The sequence below is a fragment of the Triturus cristatus genome, chromosome 6 (assembly GCF_964204655.1).
Source record: "Triturus cristatus chromosome 6, aTriCri1.1, whole genome shotgun sequence".
Classification (NCBI taxonomy): domain Eukaryota; kingdom Metazoa; phylum Chordata; class Amphibia; order Caudata; family Salamandridae; genus Triturus; species Triturus cristatus.
The window spans coordinates 254335609-254355035 of record NC_140589.1 but is presented as its reverse complement, the minus strand read 5'-3'; the positions used below and the strand labels follow the sequence as shown (position 1 = coordinate 254355035).

Below are 19427 nucleotides of genomic sequence, written 5' to 3'. Positions count from 1 at the left end.
ACCGGAGTCATTCCGGACTGCCTCAAAGTTGGCCAAGTCACGCCACTACTAAAAAAAAACAGGCTTGAACACCAATGCCTTGAACAACTACAGACACGTCTCCAATCTCCCTCTCCTGGCCAAAACTTTGGAAATGTGCGTTCTTCTTCAACTGACTCAACACATGGACAGCATCAACCCTCGTGGACCCCACCAATCGGGCTTCACAAAAGGGTGCAGCACAGAGACAGCGATCCTTAATATCATGGATGATATACACAAGTCCCAGGATAAAGACCAATGCTCCCTACTCATCCTCCTGGACCTATCGGCAGCCTTCGAAACAGTGGACCACCAACTACTCATTAAGGTACTCCAAGAAAGGCTAGGTGCTGAAGAGGTGGTCTTACACTGGTTCGGCTCCTTTCTCCAGAATCGCTCTCAAAGAGTCAAATTTAAAAAAGTAATGTCGGACCTTCACCCTGTCAGCAGAGGCGTCCCCCAAGGATCATTCCTCTTTCCGCAACTTTTCAACATAAACATGGAACCCCTCACCACTATACTCAAAAGATCCACCATTCCCTTCCAACTCTATGTGGACGACACCCAGATCAATCCTGAAACCTCCTCCATCGAAGACATCCAGAGACTCAAAAACACTCTTAGAGAAGTCCAACACTGGCTCTCATTAAACCACCTGAAATTGAATCAAGACAAAACGAAAATCCTCCTCATTTCCAACAACACGGAGAACCCCCAAGTCGCAGAATGGCTAAAAGCAATTGATGCTCTCAACGACAATCTCTCCCTGGCCGACTCCGTTAAATCGCTGGGAATCACCCTGGACCCTAAACGAAGCATGGACAAACACATCAAGAACACTGCAAAGGGCGCCTTCCTCAACCTGAAATGACTCAACAAGATAAAACCCTTCATCCCGACCAACAACCTCAAACAAGCGACACAATCCTTGGTACTTTCCAGATTAAACTACGGGAATGCAACCCTCACAGGCACAGCAAAATCACACCTAGCTCCCCTCCGATCAACTCGTAATGCAGCAACAAGAATGGTCACCGGAGTAAAAGCATATGACCACATCTCGCCCGCACTCAGAGTTGAAATGGCTCCTAGTTGAAATGCATGCCAATTTCAGAACTGCCTGCCTCACGCACAAAGCCCTCCACACAGGGGAAACCTGCCTACCTGACCTCCAAACTCACAAAGGCTGGTCAGACAAGGAGCCTCAGGAGCTCCAACACTCTACTCCTCATCCCGCCGAAAAACCGCAAACAAAAAGCCGCAGCCCGATCCTTCTCTGGAAATGCGCCCAAAATGTGGAACTCCATCCCAGTTCATATCAGTACCATCCCCTCTTTTCTAAAATCCAAAAGGCAGCTCGAAGACCTCTTCCTCAAGCGTACTCTCCCAAATGGATAGATTGCCACCAAAACTCACAAGCGTGCACACTATGGCACAATGACACTTTGAAACTAAGACCTCTACCTCACTCCTAGCCGGACTCCTTCCCCCATTATCCCCCCTGATCAGAAGGATGCGTGGCTTGAACTACTGTGCTCACTATTACGAGACTGTAGCTTCCCAGCCTCTAGCGTTATACAACGCGCAAAGTCTTCTACTGCACCTTAAGGCATCCTGTTTAATACTGCTATATTATGTGTTTTCCTCTTTACAAAGTGTTGTGAAGCGCTCCAATACATTTGGGTCTGGCTAGCGCTATATAAAACTCCTTAATAATAAAAATAATGTATACCTGGGAAGGACAGTGTTGTTGCCATTCTTTATCTTGTTTACCTGCTCCTTTAGAACAATGTGAGTGATGCGTGGGATGATTTTTGAGTAGCATTAGTCCATGATTGTGGCACGCCAGCGATGAAGAAAGAGCAGTGGTATGCAAAAATACCAAAAGGATTTTGTTTTGTTAGAAGTAGCCAAGTGTATTCTGAATTCTTCGCCAAGGAAAGATATTTAGCAGAGAGGTGAAACCATTTTGGGAGGTCTGAATGGAACTTTCAAGGGATAATAAAGTGATTTTAAGAGGGGACAGAATAGTTCCTCTGGAAGTTATAAAAACTATAATAAATTGTTGTCATGAAGGGCATTCTGTGGTGGTTAGGACAAAGGCTGCCATAACAATCAAAAATAAACTTTTTCTGGTGGCATGGTATGGATTATGTGGTGGAAAGATATGTTGGGGAATGTCCTAAGTGTGGTTTTGCTGACAAATCATTACGCACTCTAAGACCCCCCCCAGCCCCCCATGAGTGTATGTGACCTACCCAAACAGCCCTAGAGTCTGTAGCAGTAGATTTGGTGGGACTAGTGGTAGATAGACCTTTTTACCAGATGGCCTGTGGTGGGATTTGTGGACAGAGCAGACACTTGAGTCTGTAATTAATTTTGTATATGCTATTTTGTTTCAGAGGGTATTCTGTTCACTATTCTTAGTGACACAGGGTTACAATTTGTATCCAATACAGCTAAGGAGTATTTTGAAAGGTTTGGAGGGAAACCTAGAACCTCATCCCCTTATAATCCCAGTGGGAACTGTATGGTTTTAACCGAGTGATAAAGGTGTTATTCAATCTGCTGTAATGTCAAATGTTGAATGGGAGCTGCAAGTGATGAAGGCTGTGTGGGCCTACTGGATGGCATCTAACAAAATTACTGGATATTCCCAGTTTGTGTTGATGAGGGGAAGGGACCCAGGACACAATTCAACCCTGGGTGGTTGAGTAGTGTAGTTGTGGAAAATTGGTTCCCTGACCAAGTGGGGATTGGTTGAAGTGCACTAGAGAAGCAAATCGTACTATGATTGTAAGCATGGAGTTCCACAGGTTGATATAAAAGTGGGGAATTGGGTGCGCATAAAAAAAACCAGGCATGGTTGCAGAAGGGGGAACGTAAATTCCTTAATCCTAAAATGGTTGTGGAAGTTTTAAAGAAGGTTGTCAAGGCGACAAGTGGTAAAGTGTGGAATCTTAAATGGGTGGCATTGAGTTCACAAGACTAGTGGAATATAGTGTTGATGAACCAAAAAAAGAATTCCCTTGTCTGGATGATGCTTTAGATGATGAAATACCACTGAGTTCAGGCACATGCATACATTTTAATGAAGTTGGCAAAGAAGTGGTGGTAACGGAGAATATTACAGAGAGGACTGTTGATGAGAACTGTGTTGTGGTTGATAACTGTATGGGTACAGGGAGGCAAGAGATGGTGTTTGTAAGGATGGCGTTCAGTTTGATGATCAGATGGTTGGGACTAAAAGAGAAAGGAAGCCACTAGCATGGCTCAAAGAATACATTGTGGAGGGGAATGGTGATAAGAGTGTTTAATATTGCGGAATCTTTCTGTTGTGTGTTCTATTTTCTGCGGTATACTGCTGTGTATATATTGTTTTGTATACTATATTATTTTTGTCTTAAACATCCTTTTATTCCATTTTAGGTTTGAGGGAGTTTTTAATAAACTATTCATTATTTCCAAGTCAATATTTATTTTATTAGGTTTCCTTTGTTCTTTTGCTTTTTGTTGAAAGGGGGTGGATGTGTTATATGTGTAATTGCATGGTTTGGTTTCATTCATGGAATTGTTATTGCTTGAAATGGATTTTCTGTAGAGCGCGGTGCTTAGAGTGTTGTGAGTCAGTGAAGACTCCAGACATCGACCTGCAGGACCTGCCTTTCGTTACTTGAATATAACTTCTCAATTGTCATGGCTTGGTTCTCTGATGCCCCCTTGCTATAGTACCTCTGATCACTTCCACCAACCAAGGTTCAACACATTCACAAATAACCAACCAGGATTGTCTTTAGTTCTGGGATTCCTGCCCCTCATTATAAAAAATAAGTGACAATCGTGTGGCCTCATGTCTGGTAACAGTATAGACCCATATGGCTTTCATCAATTGGACCTCCCGATTCCAACTACTTGCACATGCAGCCTGAATTATGCCCTTTGACATGTTTGAACCTCTCTGCTATGCCATTGCCACTAGGATTATAAAGAACTGTTGTCTTCACTTCCACTCCTCTCCTGTCACAATACTGCTTACTTGCGTTCGATTTAAATTGCACTCCATTGCCACTTAGAATCGTAGCAGGAATGCCTTCTTAACTAAAAACCTGGTCAAAGAATACTAAAACGGCATCAGTATCTGCATTGTGCACCACTTTAACCACAGGCCATCCATAACTACCATGACAAATCTAAGTGATGGTCCTACTACCCCATGATATTGATGGCTATGGATTCCCATGGAATATTTCGGACAATGACCCTCATTAATTGGATGTTCAAGTATCTGTAAAGAGTTATCCGCTCTTGAGCACTCCATATATTTCCTGACCATGCTTTCAATTTCAGAATCCACTCACAGCCTTCAAACAAATTCCTTATCACTGCTTTAGTACGTCATATGCCAAAATAGCTCTTGCGACACAACTGCAGTATACTGTTCAAAGGTTAAATGGACGAACAGTTTTTTTCATTCTCAAAATTACTCCATCAAAAGATAGTTCTGATCATACTTCCCCAAAAAGTTTAACTTTGTCAGATAAACTCCTCTTATTGGGCCTCTGGTCCTTAACGAATTCAGCAATCTCCTGCAATATTGTGTCTTCTCTACACTCTTGTTCCCATTCATCCCTTTTTTAGAGCTGGCAAACCACTAACGTGATTTACAGCCAAATGAAACCCCTTCCATTTATTGTCCTCATTTTTCTAGTTGATGAGGCCTTCTGGACAGAAAATCTGCCACCAGATTGCATGCATATGATCTTGTACATCAAATCCTGCATATGCTCAAAGATCTAGCTATTCTAGCCAATGTGTTAACTGCCTTCCGTAGTCCACAATTTCACCAGAGGTTTATGGACACAATAGATTGTAATAGGTCTCCCCAGAACACAAATACTCTGAATTGTTCAAGAGCCAAGATTTCCACTTCCCAAAATTGTCGCATTAATGAGGGATGCCCAGTGGTTTTCAACCACTTGTAACATCACCTCTGTACTCCAGATATAATTGCCTTTCTCATGCAAGAATTCTCACCTTCACTTGGTTTTCAACATAATTCAAAGAAAAAAAAGCCAAAAGTCAGCAGGCTGAAAGGAAATGGCACCAATATTATTCACAGATTCAAAAAAAGAAAAAACTACTGCCTGTCACTGTTGGCTTCATATAAACAGAAAATCCAGGAAGCTAAGAAGTATTACTTTTCGTATTGCCTTTCCTCTGCCTAAAATTTAACTAAACAATTCTTTTGCAAAATCTTATCCTATTTTGACAACAAGATTCTTTAATTTCAAAGAAACTTTTAGCTTACAGGCTATTCGCCCCACACCTGTGTGACCCCTTGCCCCATCACCCCCTGCTGGAAAATGTCAAGCTGTTTCATGTTTCGCCATCCACCCCAATCTTTTTCCTTTGTTCCCTTTACTACCTCTCATTTTTTGAACTTTTTCTCGTAGTCCCTGCCATCAACCTCTCCCAGTGACCTCAGCACTGCAAACCCTACTCCGTTAACTAGTTTATTGATGTCTGCATTATTTTCAATAGCTCCCTAACATGGGGCTTTGTCTCTATCAAATGTATGTAAGCAGTCGTTAACCTTATATTGAAAAAGATCCTCCCTTAGTCTGCAAGAATCTGGCAAATTTTGATGGAGCTCCCTGCTACCCTCTTCAAGCAAACATCTTTTCAGCAACTGCAGTGCTCTGTTAAGATGCCAAGTTATTTCCAAGAAGATGTTGGACCTACCCACAGTTCAAAATCAGTGGTGCGGTTTGTATTGGATGATCAGGGGAGTAGTCAGTGTTTGTTTTACACAACCCTGAATACAGACAAGTCTTTTGGAGCTGGAGCTAGCTCAATTGCTGCTGCTAGGTTTTGGAATAAGATGCCTTTATGCTTCTGTGCTGACCTTTGCCTAACCCCCTTTATGAAACATTTGAAAACCTGGGGTTTTAATCAGTAGATATTTTATACCAGTTGTGCTCCAAGACCATTTCTCTTCTTAGCCTTAGTTATGAAGTTGGATTCTATAGCAGCAAGAGGCTTATGCGTATGTTCGCTTACCATTGCATGTATCATAACATCATCCACTTAAGTTTCAGGCTTGTCATTAAATAAATTGAATTGGGTACATTTGAACATAGGACGGCCTCTAATGATCTCTAGAAAAGCTTAAATTGTTAAATGAAAAAAAAAGAGTTGATAGGAGGGATCCTTGATGAGTACCTTGTCTTTGTGAGAATCTATCTGCTAAAATACCATGAACTTATGCCCTAGCTATTCCGATAAGATCCTTCACTGGCACCATAGCCAGTTGTGTGATATTCATCATATATTCATATCTTATATATTTTATACAGAAAGCAATACAAAATTTTATGTTTTAGACTTGAAGTCTTCGTATGTCTTTTCTATAGGGAACCTGAGGTCCCTGAGCCGGGTCTTGACCTAGGCTCAGGAACCTCAGGTTCCCTATAGAAGAGACCTTTCTCCTAATAACAGTGGTGTCGCCATTTTTCTGGCCCTAAGCCTGTGGCTTAAGACCATCAAGAGTGTGGTACTCCCTCTGTAACTTGCAAAAGAATCAGCTTGGAATGGTCTTCCTGCAGTATGCAACCCACCTGGCTCAGGTGATCGTGCAGTGCAATAGGGCTTTCCTAATAGATTTGGCTCATGTTTTTCCCTTGGCAGGACATCTGGGGAGGTCCGAGCCTTTGACCATCTAGTCACCCGCTTTAATTGGCTCCAGATGAGGGTTGACAAAATGAAAGCCAGCACCAAGGATGAGGTGTCAAATGTTGGAACTGGACGTGATTGAGCCCTCCTATAGTCTCTGGTCTAGCAAGTGATCTTTGTTTCAGCCCCCAACACCAACCAATAACTGAGATTCTATGTGAACTACAGGGGCCTCTTTAATTCATTTACCAAAACTGATGCTTATCCAATAACCAGAGCTGATGAGCTCATTGACAGGTTGGGGGGCAAGTTCATTAGTACCTTTTGATTCAGAAGTACAAAGCAGGCCTCAAGCAGCAGAGTAGTCTTCTTAAGTACAAGGTTGTTCTTCTGGGAGCCCTCCGCCGATCTAGGAGTGTACTGAAGAGTTGGTCTGAGTGTTGAATATTAATACCTGGTGCCAGCCTTTGAAGTAGGAGAGACTTTTAGACTCCCATACCCTTCCCTCATCCACCTTACCCCCAAATTTGGTACTGAAATGTTCCTTCCTACCTTGCCTGAACTCCAACAGGTCTAGGGTGACAATAGGCTGATAAATGCAAAAAGAACAATTGATGTACAGAATGCAGAACATTGTCATACATTCACCCCAGTTCAGAGATCTGGACCTAAATCCATAGTTTTTTGCTTTCCGTGCCATTCCAGTTTGGACCCAGCCATATGCAAATCAGTCTTGACCCTGCACCCAATGGGAACAGTCCAGCCCGAACTGCCAGGCCAGGTCCTCCCTGGACTGGAAACAAGCATCCTAGGACCGGTTTTGTGCTTTCAGCCCTCTTCAGCCAGGCTAGCTTGAATCCAGTGGCAAAGTGAGCAAGGGACCCACGTCTGGGCATACCAGGAGATTATGGACGGAGTGTTGAAACTTTTCAAACACTCACCCCCAGTCACAGATCTGGGTTAAATCCATCATCATTCTTTAGCTCACTAAAGAAGGTCCCCTTGCCTAATCTTTATAGTTGCTTAATATGTATTTTTGTTTTTTATTCTATTACTTCACCCTTGAAATTGATAGTTTCCAGCACATTGATGTAGCAGCAACAGGATAGGTGTCAAATTCTTTAATTTGAGTTTAATATTGACCTTTTACCCATTTTTAAATATGCTCAATTTTCATCAGTTAAAGGACAAAGTCAAGCTGCTGCTTATTGGTGATAGTTCCAGTAAAACCCAATCCCAATAAAAAATTATATGTTGAATTTTTCCTGGATTGCACCGATTTAATCAAGTGCGTGGACCACAGGTTTACAACTCATGATGAATGGTTCCACATCAGTTGACTGCTCCATAGGGTACCTAATATAAAGGAGAACAAAAAACAAAATGTGGCAGTTCTGTAGGGTTCAATGAGGAGTGTGTGGAGATGCATGAAAATCCCTGTTGATTTATGTTCTCGTGTCAGTTTAGATATAATGTAATTGATACAATAGTGGATATCAACTCTACTAAGAGCAGGGTCTCATGGTGCCCACTGGTGCTATGATCGATAGCTAAATGACTGCTCAACACTGCATGATGAAATGGGTCAGATATTTGGCTCTCGTGCTCTGTGAGAGATGGTAGTTCCCCTGATCATGTGCTCATCTGCCTGTAAAGTAGCGCACTTCAGTGCCAAGCTGCTGACCCAATACTTTATTTTGCCAGTGCCATTTCTTTCATTCTATAGCCTTTTTTGTATTTTAAGTCCTCCATGTGTTTTTAAACTATGTCTTCGGGTTAGAGCAATTTAAAGTCAATGATAACTTTTCTTTGTGCCTATAAGAATCATATTTTCCTATTATGTGCGTTAAAATTAAAAAGGATTTCTATACCATGTCCAGGATACAACCATTCTGTTTAATTACAATTATATGCAATGGCTAGTGTTTCCTAAAATGTCCCTTTTTATTGGAGTCTAGTGGCCTCCATGTTTAGGTAGCGGCCTGTTTTTGTTTTATATTTCAGTAACACATGCTTGCAGAAAAAAATACAATCACGAACTGCTGGCTGAAGCGAGAACTATTGATTTTGCCAATGATTGTTTAATGTTTTTGTCAGGACTCTTGAGCAAACCTAATGCATTTTCCTTCTCACAGTTTGGGTCGTCCGAACTCCATATTGGTCATACCATCTCAAGCGATCTTGGATCCAGCTCTACCCTACCCTCCTTGTTACTGTCCTCCTTCTGCTGTTGGACCACTTAATACACGTTTGGTGCCCCGCACCTCCTATGATGCTGCCCTATTGTGCTTCCCATTAAGTTCCTTCCGGATGCTTGTGTGCAAATCCCGGCCTGGTGGCTCTCCTCCCTATTCAACTCCTGATGCTTCCCATCATGGTGCTGCCATACACTCCCAGTTCTAGCTCATCCCAGCATCATAGACTATGTTTCAGTGTTTCCTTGGTTATTTATTTGTAGGCCTATTCCTTTTATAAAAATATAGGTTGGCTGATCCATCACAGAAAAACAGATAGATTAAAAAGTACCAAAAGTAGTTATTAAATGACATTTAAAAACTGAGGACTTATCAGTGTTTGATAGTCTGAGGTAATGGTTACTGTCGCTTACTGTTGGTATTACATCCTGGGCCGATTTTTAAGATATGGGTCATGTCAGTATGTTTGAAACTTGAATATTTTCTTATACTTGTTTACTTCCTATCGGAGAAGCAAAACACAAACATTTTTGCTCACTGTAATGAATTATTTCCAGTATATCAGCAAGTCTCCTACACCTTGCTGGTGTGACGAGCAGTGTGCGACCAATTTGTGTACAAGTCTCCTACAACTCTTGATCCTCTAAAATGAATATCAACGATGTGACAATTTCTGTCTCTTTTAATAATACTGATAAACTATGCTGTTTTTCCATTAGCATGCTTAAACAAAAACAAGAGCAACCCTTATGTCCATGTGAACATGGGTATCAAGTGATCCTTGGAACAAGTGTTCACATTGGACTCATTTCCGAAAACAAGTTAGTCACACAGACCATACTGTGTGGAATCAATTTTTATGTCAATATTCTTACTTCAATCAAAATTGATATTTGATAAAGAATGGTAGAAAATATTGAAGTACAGCCAGTGTTTATAGATAACCATGATTCACCCAAACCAGGTTTTCTTTTAAAGATAAAAATGTTTTTCCAGGATATTAATCAAAAAATCAATTTGTGAGTGATAAGGAGTTTCTTTAAAAAAACAAGAGACAAAGAAGAATGAATACACCCCAGGTGTAAAGAAAACCAAAATCGTACAAAGGAAACAACAGTGAAGGACAATGTGAACATCAAAGGTATATTGGTTGTTGTTGATCTAAGACAGCAGTTTATATTCAGTACAATCATGGACACAGTGAATTAATCAGTGTATCACTTGGAATGGGTATGGCTCTGAGCAATCTGACCATGTCCATGTAGGGCCAATTTGTGCTCCTATTTGCAAGGCTTCCCTTTTATCCTGAAGACCACTCTCACTGTCAGAGATGCTGTCTATGATGGACAGCACCTCTGACCGGGAGCCCACGTTAGCTGCTCTTCCACTCTGCAATAAACAATTAGGGGTCATTCGCCCCTTCCAAGTCCTCGATAGGAGCCGCCTTTACTAAACGGGCCCAATAGTTACTTGCATTCCCAGAATGGGTCCCTACCATGCAGATTTGACTCTCCACAATACCAGCCAACCTCAGGTCAAAACAGTCCTGATGAGATCCTGGTATCCCTTCAAGGGTTGACACACCATCAACACATGTACAAAGGCCAACAGTTTTCTGTAATTATGATACACTAATTAATTCCCTGTGTATATGATTGTACTGAATATAAACTGCTGTCTTTGATAAACAACAACCAATATACCATTGATGCCCACATTCTCCTTCACTGTCTTTTCCTTTGTTCTCTTTTGGTTTTCTTTACAGCTTGGGTCTATTCATTCTTCTTCGTCTCGTTTTTTGAAAAACTCCTTATCACTCCTTGATTTTTTTGATGAATTTCTTGAAAATACATAAATGCCTTTCAAATAAAACTTGATTTGGCTGATTTGTAGTTATTTATAAATACTGGCTGTCCTTCAATATTCTCTACAATATTTTATCAAATATCAGTGTTGATTGAATTGATGGACCCACTTTGGCTTCATAAACTAGTGTGACTGATAAAACTGAAATTCCCCTGCAGTTATTTCAAACATCCTCCGGGACAATTGATGGTCCATATCTCGCTTGAGCGATTACCATGTTTTTAATCATGTTAGAGTATCAAATATAACTCCTTATTTGCTGTATTATTGGTGTCTTTCTAACATAGACTTTCCAAAATTAAATCTTTTATTCATCAACTCTTTTTTTTACATTTTAATCTAAATAGCATTAAGCTTTTTCTGTTTATTAGGTATTTGCAGGTCTGCTAAAGAGTTTTGCAAGTTGATTGTGGTGAGGTCAGTTGAGAACAATGTAGTCAAAATGCCTCATAGACAGTGAAAGACAATCTCAAATCCACAACTATGCAGAATTCTCAATTTTATCTATAACAGAATAATTATGAGCATCCACAATCTTAATGCACCTGAGGCTAAACCATTCCTCTATTTAGATCTATCGGAGTAATGACTAGCTGACTTAAACAAATAGGTTAAACAATCTATGGAGAGGGGCTTAAAATTGGTTTCTTCTGGATTCCATGTGACACAATGGGAGCATATAGAATGAACATAGAAAAACATAGCCTTGACAGATGCCTTTAAACTGGTGATGTAGAGCGTTTTACTGCAGAAGGGCTATTGTGCATTAGTATACATTACTTGAAATTAAGTAATCCGCAAATCTCCTGGCCGAAATTGCAGCAGTCACCGTGTTAAGAAATGAATTCATGCTTTTTTTACACTGTTGTGAAATTTGTTGTGATGGTCCTAGAGTAAAGAGCCTTAATTATTGTGGCAATTTCTCAAGCGCCCTCCTTCCCACATACTAGGTCATTGTTAAATTGCTTCTTTTGGTAGGTGGGTCTTAATGTGCCAAATAAATGTTAAAGACAGCTTTGTGGCTGCTTAGCTTCGATAATACTGCACATGTTGTGCGTACAAAGCAATGCTGCCACACCGCTCCAGAAGTACCTCCTATTTTCTAGATCAGATCGTTTATCCTGCTTGAGCAAAGCAACAGCTTCACTTTATTGGGGTCAAAGCTACAGTTGTATCTTTGGTAACTGATTCTTGACTTACCACAGCAAAAGACATCTGTACCTTTGAGTCCTTGAACAGAGTCTAAACTGATGCAGGTGACCCTGACATACAGAAAGGATTACTAGCACTTTTTTGGAGATCCACACGCTGGCACTGGTATTTCATGTGCCTGTGGAAGAGAAGAATTCCAATACCTTGTGACATTCTAGTGTCTTTTTCCTTAAGTTTTAACTCTGGGTTTCCTTCCCAGTACGAGTACATTTAACTAATGCTCACGTTAGGCTGAAAGTTTATTTTATAACAAGTTGGGATACATTTTTTAATTTGTGGACATGTAGAATCCTCCTGACCAGACGTATTAATGGTAAAAACACAGGTAAACTGCCCCTAACAAGAGCACAGTTCATAGACCATAGGGATTTAAAATAAATCTAATACACACACACACACACACACACACACACACCCCAGAGGGTGCTATTCTAAGTAACTTTCTTATATTTCAGCATTTGTACTCATCTTTGTAGTTTGTATTTAATGACTGAAGTCTTTCAAACATTTACTTTTTTTTTTTTTGTCTTGCAGATCTCATGGATTCCGTACCTCTGCTGCCGAAATTTCCATTAGATATGGACCTTAAGATATCTGTAGTAGAGTGCAAACCAAAGGAGGTGTTAGTGGAATTTCAGGGCAAATACAATTCTGAATTTGAATTTGACTACCACATATTACAGAAAGAGATACAAAATGTTCCCAAGGTAAAGGACAATGTTGTGGCTGGCGACTTCTGCTTAGTGGAAGATAAAGATTCTATGGAATGGCACAGAGGAAGAATTTTGGAAAATAAAGGAGAAATGTTTGAGGTTTTCCTCATAGATACTGGAAAGGTTTTAAAGGTTGATATTACCCACATTGCATCCGCTTGTGGTGACATTTTCCAGCTGCCTCCAAAAATTGTTTGTGGTATTTTTTCCAACATTCTTCCACCTGAGGAAAAATGGACCTCCAAGGCTACAAATTATTTTTCATCACTCCTAGGAATACACGTGAAAGGTCATGTTCAAGCTATTTTACCCAATCAAGTTGTCCTCCTTGAAGTACCAAAAGTAATTGACGATGTAGTCAAATTGAGTTTAGCACAGTATGTTGACAAAGATACATTCAATCTCATTGTAGAAATATTGAAGGAATTTCCAATAGGGTCCTTCCAAAAGCAAATTCCAGATTTACTTCAGCAAAAACATATTCAAGCAGATTACATAGAGACTATTCCAACCTTTCAACAAATTGTGGATCATTTACGACCTTGTCTTTCTGTTGATACAACAGAGAAAGTCAAGATAACTGCTGCTGTTGGCCCACTTCAGTTTCACTGCCGAATTTCACCATGGATTCAAGAGTTAGATAATTTAACATCAGCTATGTTCTTACATTATGAAGCCATTAGTAAAGAAGCTGTATGTGACCATTTTGGATTGTTGTGCGCTGCAAAGCGGAAAGATGGACGGTGGCACAGAGGAGTTATACAACAGCTGCTTTCTGATGATAAATTGAAAGTGTGGTTTATGGACTTTGGGTATAGTGAATCTGTGCCTTCCAAGTCTGTCCACAAGCTTGAACCTGAATTTCGTTTATTTCCAATGATGTCATTTCCATGCGCTTTATCTTGTCTAACTTTGCAAGATGAAAATCATAGAACTTTCCAACTTAGCGAATTTAAACATGCTTTATTAGGGCAAACTATTTTAGTGCATGTAGACAAGTTTTCTAAGGAAGAACATTTATATCATGTTACATTACTCAATAAGAATGTACCAATTCCTTCTCCAAGTCGGCATGAAAATAAGTTGCCCCCACTACGGTCCCCTAAATCTCCCTATAAAGTCTTTGCTAATGAGGAAGAAAAGAAAATCTGTTATGAGAAACCTTCTGCAGTGGAGATTGCTGCGCCTCAAGAAATGGAAAGAGACTGCACCAATAAAAATGAAATGGGTTTAAAAGTGCTGTATCCCAGAATGAAAATGAAAGTAGATTCTGTCTACATAGCTTATGTTCAGTATGTACTAAATCCCTCTAACTTTTGGGTTCGGATTGATGAACAGGAAGTTGCATATTTAAAAATGATAAAAAATATTGGAGAAAAGTATGCCATGTGTGAAGCTTGTGACATGCTTCTTGAAAATCCACAGCCTGGCATGCTCTGTTGTGCACGATATAGCAAGGACATGAACCTTTACCGAGCGGTCATATCTGAAGTGCATGATATGGAAATAACAGTTTATTTTTTAGATTTTGGCAACACTGAAACCATCCCTGATAGTCATGTGAAAAAATTGTTTGAAGAATTTCATGACTTCCCGGCAGTAGCTATGTGTTGTACACTTGCCCATGCATGCTCTCTTGAAGAAGTGTGGGTAAAGAGTGCAACTGACTTCTTTAAAAGTGCAGTTTTTGGAAAATCACTCATGGTTCATGTACTTGGAAAACAAAATGAAAAATATGTTGTAGACCTGCACCTTACAAACACTTCTGAGGAACCTAATGTTGTTACACTGATGGTTCAAGCTGGATATGCTGAATATTGGGAATCCACTCCAGATTGTTCTCGTCTGTCCAAAGCTGAAAGCACATCTGTATCAGACTTAAAAGGAGTGAAAACCACAAAGAACACATCCGCCCAAATCAATATTATCACAAAGAGTAAACCACAAAGTATAGCATTAGAAGTCATTTGTGTATCAGAAAAGCCTGTGTCTTCTCCTCAAAGTTCAGGAAATATATTTTCAAAAAATATGAGTGCTCTAAGAGATAAAGAACCTATATGCCATTACGATCAACATGTTTTTAAACCCGGATCCGTTATTGAAGTTGTTTGTTCTCACATGTGCTCACCAGGAGTGTTTTGGTGTCAATTACAGACTCAATCTGAAGCATTGGGGAGCTTAATGAAGCAAATACAAAGTCACTATAGAGTTCAAGGAGAGCCATATGAATTTGGAAAGATGGCCTGTGTTGCTAAGCGATTAGAGGATGGGAAGTGGTACAGAGCATCTGTGATTCAAGAAATCTCAACAAAAGAAGTAGATGTAATATTCATAGATTATGGTTTCGAAGAAAGAGTTAAAGTTGAAGATCTGAAAAGTATCATCCCTGATTTTCTCCTTCTGGAAGGTCAGGCATTCCGATGCAGCCTTTACAACCTAGTAGAGTCCTTAAATGCAGATCCAGTGAATTGGACTAAAGAGGCATGTGCAGGTTTTAGAAGTTTCCTTGATTCAGCAAGTGGTGGTTCGCTGAAGTGCGCAATTTACTCCCTGATGCTTGTGACGCCTAAAATCCTATGCAATGTGGTTGATTTAGAGACCCCTTTTCATACTGCAAAAGAATTTCTTATAGATAAAGGCTATGCTCGGTCTTTTGATTCTTCAAAACCACTTTCACCTTCCATTTCTCCTTTTACTTTTACGTACTCCTCTTTTAACATTAAAATGGGAACTGAAGAGGAAATATATATAACTCACATATATAGCCCAAAGAAATTCTATTGTCAACTTGTTAGAAACAGTGAAACTATAGATGCTTTGATGAGTAGAGTTGCACAGATTGGCGATTCAGTTGGTTCTTCCAGAGACAGCAATTTAAGACTCTGTATAGCAAAGTATTTTGAAGATGGTAACTTGTACAGAGCACTTGCATGCTCGATGCAATCATCTTCACATTTAATGGTATACTTTGTAGATTTTGGAAACAAGCAAACAGTAGAAAGACACGAAGTATTTCCTATTCCAAAAGAAGCCACAGAGTTACTATACACACCAATGCAAGCTTTGAAATGTTACCTCTCAGATTTCACAGATACTTTGCCTCCTCTAGAAGTAGTGAAGTGGTTTGAAGAAAACTGTTTGGGGAAGATTCTGAAGGCAGTTATCATATCTAGGGAGATGGATGGGCAACTGTCTTTGGAACTTTATGATGGATGTCTAAACATAAATAAAAAAATTAAAGAACTGATGACGATGCATTCGGCCGATTGTGTGGAAGTGCAAGGACAAGCCAATAGTAATTCAATTACTAAAATAAAACCTGTTGTTCAATTTCCAGTGTATGTAGCAGTGGATAGTGAAAGTGAAGGGTTACAAAACGTAGACCCTTTTGAAAAAAAAGATGAAATCAAAAGCAAGGATGGTCCATATACGAGTAATCCTTTGAATTTGAGCACCGGCATGGCTATTTTTAATGCTTCTTTCAATAAACCACCAGACGGTCATTCCAGTGATTTTAGAACACAGTTTGTTTCACATACAAACATGATTACATCAAAGAAATGTGGTAAGTCTCAGCAAGATTGTAGGTATTCCTCAAAACCACAATATACAAATCTTCCTAAGCCAAATATTAAATCAAATTCTGAGGTGTTAGGCTATGTGTCTCACGTAAATAGTCCATCAAATTTCTACATTCATCTTGCGGAGGATGAACATATTATAGTACAAATAGCAGAAGAGCTTAATTCTCAGTCTCTCACTCTAATACATTCCAAGGAAGAAACATTTAAAGCAGGTGATCTGGTTATAGCAGAGTATGAAAAAGATGCTGCTTTATATCGAGCAGTTGTTAAACAAGTGAAATCAGATGAAATGTTTGATGTAGAGTTTATAGACTATGGAAATTCATCAGTAGTACGTTGCTCAGAATTGTACAACCTTCCAGTGAAATTCCTAACCACTCCAAGACTTGCACACCCAGCATTTCTTAGTGGAAGTAGGTGTGCAAATCCTGATGGCGCTGCTTTTACGGAAAAATTGCCATATGATTCCCAAAAATTGCCCATCGGCAATGAACCTGTTCGTTTTCATTTTGTTCAGGAGTGTGAACATGGGTGGGAAGTTAACATAAATTATGACATGACTGTTGGTGAGGAATTTCTGCCCTTCCAAGAAGACATTGTGCCAGAGAACATTCCATTAGGCAAGACCAAAGAACAAAGTAAAAATAAGTTTGCGCTAAAGCAAAGTGAAATAAAATGGCCCAAAGTCTGCACATCCACTTTGCCTGATGTATGTGACAAAGCAAATCTACAGGTGGCCGGTGACGACCTCATCAATGTCTGCTATATTCCAAATCAAACAGTACCTTCTGGACAGTTAGAAAAAGTAAAATTGAGCAGTATGTCTGATTGTGGAACTTTCTACGTGACATTACTGGCAAGAGAAAACCAATCAACATACTTGTCTGTGCTCCTTGATAATGCAGCAAAGTTAAAAGGAAATTCACTGCCTGTTGGAAACATCAAGGATGGAATCATGTGTTTGACAAAATCTGAAAAAAGCCTAAAATGGTTTAGGGCTGAAGTGAAGGAAGTATTCTCTGAAGAGAAGATGATGTTAGTTGAGTTTGTGGATAATGGTAGAACTGAAAAGGTGTCCATGACTAATGCAAAGATATTAAACGGGACTCTGCAAAGCATACCCAAACAAACTGTTGCTTGCAAATGGGTATGGCTTAAAAGAACTGGGAGGTGTTTCTTCAAATCTGTAATGAACTCCTTATCCTCTCAAGTCTTGAAAATTCTTTTTCTGCGATACTCGAAAGCCATTTCTACATGGGAAGTTGAGATTCTGGTAGGTGACCAACTACTTATGCAGTATTCAGGTGTGGCTCCTTATTCTACAGTGAAAAATGAGCCACTCAACTTGGAGGGCTCTCATTCATTTCCAGTACAACCTGTTCATTCTATTCCATGGATTACACGCAGCAGCGCTAAATCATACCTTGGGTTTGCAAGTGCAGCCACAGACCCTTTCAATTTCTTCGTTCAGTTGGAAGACTCATTTGACATCATGACAGAGTTGTGCCTACTACTGTGTGACTTACCAGATAACTTGGCAATATTACCATTGGAACAGGTCACTCCTGGTTCTCACTGCTTAATAACATCTGACTTAAAGGAACAGTGGTGCAGAGCAGAGGTTTCTAATGTTTCTGCAGACTTTGTCTTACTAACATTTATCGACTTTGGATGTTCTGTTCAAGTATTGTCCAAGGACATGGATCAACTAAAAATTATTCCTGAAAATATTGCTTGTTTACCAAGACTAGCTTATCCATGCACATTAAGTGAAGTGGTCCCTGTTAATTTAGAAAAATGGACAGAAAAAGCAATCCTTTACTTTCAAAATTACTTGAAGGAAAAAGAACTTCAGATACAATTTAAGAAATACCAACATGGTCTTACACTAGATGTGGATATTTCGCATGGACGAAGCAATTTAGCTGATGACCTTATAGCTGCGGGGCATGCTGTGCGATCAAAAAGAAAGACCCCTGATTTTGATACACCTGTGGGCACAAAACCCAGTGATAACACTAAAAAGCCAGTTAAGATGACTTGGGCAAAAAATAATGCTTTAAGACTTTCACATATTAAACATGGCACTAGTAAGACTAACCTTTCAGAGAATTCCCGGCTGGACAATCTGAAACATAGTAGCGCCCCTTTAAATGTTGTGAATCTAAGAGATGAAACTAGCACTTACAACAGTAAAAAAGATAGTAAAAGTGATAATTGCCCTCAGCAGTCAAGGAAAGAAAGAATTCAAGACCCAGCACAAGCTTCTACCTTTCGTGGATTGTCTGGCGCTTCAAAAGTAACTATCAGAACAAATAGAACATAAAAGGCGAATGGCGAAGTTTGATAAATGATTATTTAAATTGTAAGTATAATTTTCTTAATACATTTGCATGCATTTCAGAGTTCAATGTTATTCAGCCATCAACATATATCTAAAAGCTGAGATTCCTATAGGATTTGTTGTGTTGTTACAGCCGGTCATGTAAATTTCACAGATTTCAGACTTACTAAACTCCGATATATCAAACTATTAACATCTAGTTGTTGTTTGAATTCAAGTGCCTGGCTCCCCAGGTACAGGGTATGATATGCACTACCCATGCACCCAACAAACAGAAATCAGTATCCTTCAGAACTAACTGACAATCCCATAGAGTTTTTTCTGTTGGGGCGAAAGGCACAGTAAGTAGATACATAACTGAAGAGAATGGCCCAAAAACCTAACCAGTGCAGTAATGGTGAAAAGAGGTAGTAGAATAAGTTGGGTGTAGGGACAATCCATGTCAAGGGAGTAGCCAGAAAAATAAAATGCCCCCACCTTAAACCACTTCTTGAATGGTAGTAAAGTAACCCGCATTCACCTCTGAAGGAGAGTTTGAGTCAACCCAAAGGAAAATTTGATTAAATAAAAAAAGTGGCTTGTGATGCAATTATTATTATTATTATTTATATGGCGCACGAATCATCCCCAAGGGGATCTCTCGGCGCATGGGAGGCAGGCGTCTAAAAGCAGAGAATTTCAGTTAAATAGCCAAGTTTTTACATGTTGCTTAAAAATAATCAAGGTAGGACATGATCGCAGATCTAATGGCAACGCATTCCAGTATTTGGGAGCCAGATGGGAAAAGGCTCGGCCACCCATCTTAACTTTTTTAATTCTC

General features: G+C 39.8%; 1 protein-coding gene across 3 annotated transcripts in view; it reads left to right on the top strand.

Moving 5' to 3' along the window:
• Positions 1–19427, top strand: part of TDRD15 (tudor domain containing 15) — a 247330-nt gene that overhangs the window by 156978 nt on the left and 70925 nt on the right. For all 3 annotated transcript variants that reach the window (XM_085610613.1, XM_085610614.1, XM_085610615.1), the window contains one exon: positions 12501–18628. In XM_085610613.1, the coding sequence (XP_085466739.1) occupies positions 12506–18589 (6084 nt within the window). In that variant the 5' untranslated portion in view covers positions 12501–12505 and the 3' untranslated portion in view covers positions 18590–18628. The remainder of the gene's footprint in view (positions 1–12500; positions 18629–19427) is intronic.